General features: G+C 35.4%; 1 protein-coding gene across 1 annotated transcript in view; it reads left to right on the top strand.

Moving 5' to 3' along the window:
* The window catches only part of LOC107693179 (mitogen-activated protein kinase-binding protein 1-like), a 51382-nt gene that overhangs the window by 30247 nt on the left and 14505 nt on the right, over window positions 1–6630 (top strand). The window contains exons 10-13 of the mRNA XM_016492471.1: window positions 265–454; window positions 2346–2483; window positions 3498–3682; window positions 3954–4045. Of these exons, the coding sequence (XP_016347957.1) occupies window positions 265–454; window positions 2346–2483; window positions 3498–3682; window positions 3954–4045 (605 nt within the window). The remainder of the gene's footprint in view (window positions 1–264; window positions 455–2345; window positions 2484–3497; window positions 3683–3953; window positions 4046–6630) is intronic.

The raw sequence follows: 6630 nt of genomic DNA, 5'->3' as shown, positions 1-6630 counted from the left end.
CCACTGTATATATATATATATATATATATATATATATATATATGCATTCATGTAGCTAGTAGCTCGTAACTTTCCAATTCATGAAATGTAAAGGTAAGCCATTTCATAGAAAGACAAATGTACCATCAAAAAACTGCCCCATGCATGCCAGCGGACAAGTGTGGGTTCTGCTTGGAAACATTTTCTCGTGACACTTCCAGAAGACCTTTAGTGACCTCTTAGTACAGCTGTCTTTACTGTCCCTCTATTATGATCTCTTCACAGCCATCTCTTCGCCTACAAGGAAAACGTCCGCTATCCTGACACAGTGGCCGTGTCCTATGACCCCACGAACCGCTGGCTGTCCTGTGTCTACAACGATCACAGTCTGTACGTGTGGGATGTACGTGATCTTCGTAAAGTGGGCAAGGTTTACTCGGCTCTCTACCATTCGGCCTGCGTATGGAGTGTGGAGGTGAGAAAAAGGGCATACATTTTAAACTAACTGAAATAAAGTAAAATAAAAAAAATCTTATTTTATTTGTTTTTTGCCAAGGCGACATGCCAAATAAGACAAACATTTCATGCAAGCATTAAGGCGGTGGTGATCAGGTGGATGTATAAAATAAAAAAATTAAATAAAATTGAATAAAATAGCAAAAAATACAATAACATAAAATAACAAAACAAAATCAAATAAAATATGAAAAAATTGTTTTAATTAAATTAAATTAAAAATCTGAATATATAAAATATAATACAAAACCTAAAATCATTTTCAGTTTTGTAAAAATAGTTCATACATAGTTTACTTTTACCTACAAAATGAATTTAATGCATTTCAAGTACAAGAAATGTTTTTAGAATTTTGAGAAAATTCAGTCAAGTGTATTCTGACTTCTGAGACGTGTGTGTGGTAACATGTTTTTGTCTGTTTTTGTCCTTTCATTGTGTCGTGTGTTGACATTTTGCCTGCTGAAATAATGTGAGGCAGGTCTTTTGTATTTGAGCCTCATGTTTTTGTATTATTTTTGTAAGGCCTGATGTGAACTCATATGAGGTTATTGTATTAATAAAAACCCACCCGCTGTAGGTTTCAGTCTTGCTTGTAACTGTTATACCTTGTTTTATATCTGTTATCCTGTCAGGAATGTAATTAGTTTGCTGTTTTTGTACCAGTTGAATAGTGTTTTACTGTGTTTAAAAAACCTGTGGGATTTGTCAACATGCAGCATATACTGTTTTTTTAGGTTGTGTCGTGGGCTGTGTGCAGGGCCGCATTAAGACCGCACTGGGCCCCGGGGCTATGGATTACTCCAGAACAAAGTGAAGAGAGGTGAATGCATGCGCGTGCATATCGTTCAAAAGTCAAATATAGAATAAATGCATTTGATTGGTAAACCAAATTCAGACTTTACGTTTCAATCTCAAATGGTAATGCATGGAATTTATGGAAAAGCTCAACTAAATAACAGCGCTAAGTGGGGGGCGTGGTGGCTTTGGCGATCAGCGCTCCAGTCAATCTACTCCACAGCCAATCACGGGCCCCCTCCTTGCTCGGGCCCCGGGGCTTCAGCCCCGCGTAGCCCAATGGTTAAAACGGCCCTGGCTGTGTGCTCATATCAGATCACATGATTCATGACTGTGACTTCCCTTTTGGTTTGTTGTGAGTTTAGTTGTCTGGTATTTTGTGTCCTCATCAAAGTTCCTGAAATATGTCCATAATTACAGGTCAGGGTTATTATAATGAACTAAAACTAAAACCACAAAAAAATTACATTTGAACATTATCTAATTTTTGTTTTACTTGAAGTAAAAAAAATAAATAAAACTAAATTAGCTAAAACTGCTAAATCAAAATTATTTATAAGAATTAAAACAAAAATATTAAAACTAACTAAAATGAAAGTAAAATAATATATGAAAATGAAATGTAATTCAAAAACTATAAGACTATATCAGTGATTCTAAAATAACACAGGTACAGGCCTAAATATTTAATCAGTGATAAACTGAATTATTGTGAACATAGTGTCAGCTAAATGGTTTGTTGCACAGACAGTTTCGGTCGTGACTATATTCAAAATATGCCAGAAAATACCTTATTACTTTTGAAATAGTTGTTAAATAATGAAAAAGCTATCCTATCCAATGTCAGAATGTACTGTATAGTCCCTGTGTATCACTTAGATGGTTATTGTCTGTATGTATAAAGAGGATGCGTGATTAACGCCCAGTGCATAAGACCGCTCCTTTGATTTTTGGTTGATAATGACCTAATAGAGTTTAAATGCTACATTAGAGTAAATACACCTGTATTTGTCTTTATGTGTGAGTTTGTGTGATGTAATGCCTTTGTGCTGCAGGTGTACCCAGAGACGAGGGATGGAGAGCAGCCACGTTTGTCTCCCGGATCGTTCCTCAGCTGTTCTTCTGACAATACTCTCCGTTTATGGAACACAGACGCTCAGAACACCACCCTCAGCCGAAACGTCATCAGCAACGTGAGTTCTGGAAACTCAAGACTTGAAATGAATCCAGTCTTTTCTTTGAGATTTTTTTTTAATTGCAAATAAATACACTATGCAATAAATTGATCAAAAGTGAGAGTAAAGGTTTTTACATAATGTTACAAAACATTTCTGTTTTAAGTTAATGCTGTTCTTTTGTACATAAAAAAAAGGAAAAATGCATCACGGTTTTAACAAAAATTTTAAGCAGCACAATGGTTTTCAACATCGATAATAATAAGAAATGTTTCTTGAGCAGCAAATCAGCATATTAGAATGATTTCTGAAGCCTCATGTGACACTGAAGATTGGAGGAATGATGCTATAATATTCAGCTTTGCATCGCAGGAACAAATTGCATTTTAAATATACTGAAATTTAAACCTGCCAATTTAAATTATAATAATAGTTCATAATATTACAGTTTGTACTGTATTTTTGATCAAATAAATGCAGCCTTGGTGAGCATAGGAGACTTCTCTCAAAATCAAACTTTTTAATTGTGTATTCTCTGTGAAAAACGTATCATACTAGGGTTATTACTGTGAACTGATACATACTTCTTTCATAAACTGCATATTTTCATTAAAAAAATGTCAGCTACTGTACTATCAGCAACTCTGACCTTAAAAGGCATTTAGACATTTCATTCACACGTCAAACATTTCACATATCATATCAAATGGCATACATTTTTAAAGAAAATAATCTAACTTTTTAAGTTTGTGAGATAGTTAATGATAAAACTGTAGAAATACTGTTCAAAATTAAAATGGCATATTTGGACACTTTATCATTGTCAAACCTCAGTAGAAGTTGGTTAAAAATAATTGCAAAAATTGCACAGAAATGTTTACTTGGTTATGATTTGGTAGATTTGCAGATGCCGCTTGCTTTGATATTTTATCAAACATAACAATATTCATGCATTTTAAGTGATTTAAGTATATGTATCTGTATAAATGTAATGAACAAGTCACAAATGATCTTTTTTTTTCGTCACCAAAGGACCTCCAGAAGGTCATTTATATGGACAGCAACACCTCCCCCCTGCTGGACACGGACTGCACCATCTCCAGTAACTCTGAGAAGGCCGACCCACAGACCTCAGATAACCGGACAGGCATTAGGACCATGTGCGTGAGCCCAGACGGGCTGCACCTGGCATCAGGGGACCGCAATGGAACACTGAGGTCTGTTTTTCACATGTCTGCTTAACACTTCTACTCTAATTAATTTGAGTTAATTGATCCTCTGAGGGTTTTAATCAAAAGGAGGATGTTTTTGTGTATTGGGTATCACGTGCATGTGGGAAAAATACTGTTTGTTACACTTTCTGTGAAGACTGTATGCATTACAAAAGCATTCTTAATGCATTATACTATGTTGTTCTTCAGAAAATGCAAACATTTTTAGTTTAGAAACTTCACAATCAGACCCTCACTGAACTTCTGCTGTTTCCAGAATCCATGATTTGGAGAGCATGGAGGAAATTCTAGACGTTCAGGCCCACGACTCTGAGATCCTGTGTCTAGAGTACTCAAAACCCGAGACTGGTGAGTGCTGAGTGTTTTTTTTATAGATCTGTAGCTGATTAATCCTGTACCGAGGTGCTGCTTAATGCCCCATTAAAAAGGAAGTGCTGATCCAGCTCAGATGCTCTGTAACCTTGGAGTCGCCACTTCACACATATGCCACCAGCAGTGTTTACAGCTAGTTTTTCTAGTGTAAACTTCACAGCTCAAACCTGGTTCAATTTTAACTTGAAGTCATTTTTTTCAATGTTAAGATACCCTAATCTTAAGATGTTTCAATGTTCATTGTCCCAGCTTAATGTACAGAGACAACAGTCAGTCATTTGTTGAGTTGATCTTTCTTAAAAAAGTGTAAATAATATGAATTGTGTGCTGCTTTCAAAACCAGCCCAACGCAGAAACATTGGCTTAGTTTTGGGCGGGATGACCTGTTTTTCAACCAATGGCAGACAGGGAAATGTTCAGGAAAAATCATAACATTTTGTGATGCTAGTAGCACAGAAATCAGCTTTACACTATCAATAACATCTGTGACATGCGGTCAATTAAAGAAAATTATTCTTGTGCTTCAGGTTTTAAAAACAACAAAAATCATGCATTAGTATGCAAGTGAGCAGCACTGTGTGTAAACATTTAAAATATGCAACTATCAATGGCACCATTTTTGTGGTAATCGACAGCATGCCACAGATGCTGCTGATTGAGCTTTAGTTGTAAATAACACAGAATATTATTTTTCAGAGGAAATGTAAGAGCCTCAGGTATCCATTCAAGAGTGCAGATGCTGACTTAACATTGATCCAAAACGGCAAGATAATATCCCTTGGAAGTGGTCAGCGCTTACAAAAAAATGTAGCAGTACCATGGTACAGTCATAAATAGAATAAATATAAATAGATAGAATAAATTAAAATAAATAGAATAAATTATTATCATTGTGATAATGTCCCAAAAAAAAATCATAGTTCTGGGTAGTTGCTAGGAAGTTACTTAATTAGATATAGCTTGGGTCCAGTGTTATTTTAGTATTATTTATATACTATTATAATATTTATTTATACATTTTGTGAATTAGCTTTCATTTTTAAATTTTAAGCTTTTATTTTAATTTTAATTTTAGTTTACGTTTTAGTGATTTTGTTATAGGCTTTTATCATTTTATTTGTTTAAAAAATATTTCTATGTTTATTTCAGTTTTAGCTGTAGTAATTTTAGTATTTTAACTTAACCTTATTTTATTTCTTATTCTTGTTTAGTTTAAGTTTTTATTTATTTAGTTATTTATTTTATTGTTTTTATTAAATTTTTTGTTTAATTGTATTATTTTTCCTTTTTTAATTTTCATGTTTAATTTTTTTATTTACTTAAATAAAGAAAACTATTTTTCATTTTAAACATTAAAATTTTTACTTTTTTTTTTTTGATTTATTTCAATAAAGAAAACTATTTTTTAATAGTTTTTGTTTTAGTTAAAAATAGCAATAATACTTTGGTCCCTTTTTTAGTGTAAATCCATGGGAATTTTTCATCCTCATTCTTCCCTATTATGATGAAAATTCCTCCAACCACCACTAACTAGTGTAATTCTCTCCAGTTTTCTAAAGCTCTTGAGGCTCTGTGCAGGGCTGGGGGTTTAGAGCAGGCGTATTATCTTCCCCTGTTAAGTGCAGTTCAGTGTGAAGTTGTGCTTAGCATGCGTTGCCTTAGCTGGTGGTTTATATCAGGCTCAAGGCCAGACATTAAAGGGTTAGTTCACCCAAAAATAAAAATTAGACTGTGTTTTACTCACCCTCGAGGCATCCTAGGTGTATATGACTTTCTTCTTTCAGACGAATCCAGTTGGAGTTATATTAAAAATTGTCCTGGCTATTCCAAGCGCTATCAGTGCAGTCAGCGGGTGTTGCAGTTGAACAGCCCACAAGTCGTCAAATAAAGCGCGCGCATCCATAACAAAACGTGCCTCACACGGCTCCGGGGGGTGAATAAAGGCCTCCTGTAGTGAATCCATGCGTTTTTGTAAGAAAAATATCCATATTTCAAACGTAATGAACACTTTTCTCTCACTTCCGTTATCTGTCATACGCGGAAGCCGTTCCGGCGGGTGACGTAGCATGTCGGCGTTGCGTGATTTGTTACGAACGCGAAGAGAGAACAAAACAAAACGCCGGTCATGAATTAGAAGTACAAACCGAGGAGTTGCAAAGAAAAATGTCAGAGGATTTCGATATAAACCAAGAGGAGACTGCTTTTCCTTTGCTAAAGTAAGGAAACTTTGCTTCCTTTGCTCCTATAAACAAACTCGCAAGACTAGCATACCTCAGAGGCGCGCATACGTGCTGCGTCATCCACCGGCACGCTTCCGCGTATGACAGATACCGGAAGTGAGAGAAAAGTGTTCATTACATTTAAAATATGGATATTTTTCTTACAAAAATGCTTGGATTCACTACAGGAGGCCTCTATTCACCCCCCGGAGCCGTGTGAGGCACGTTTTGTTATGGATGCGCGCGCTTTATTTGATGGCTTGTGGGCTGTTCAACTGCAACACCCGCTGACTGCAATGATAGAGCTTGGAATAGCCAGGACAATTTTTAATATAACTCCGA

This window comes from Sinocyclocheilus anshuiensis, unplaced genomic scaffold (assembly GCF_001515605.1).
Source record: "Sinocyclocheilus anshuiensis isolate Anshui unplaced genomic scaffold, SAMN03320099.WGS_v1.1 scaffold222, whole genome shotgun sequence".
Taxonomy (NCBI): Eukaryota; Metazoa; Chordata; class Actinopteri; order Cypriniformes; family Cyprinidae; genus Sinocyclocheilus; species Sinocyclocheilus anshuiensis.
The sequence above is the reverse complement of the archived record's forward strand: the minus strand, read 5'-3'. Positions and strand labels throughout refer to the sequence as shown.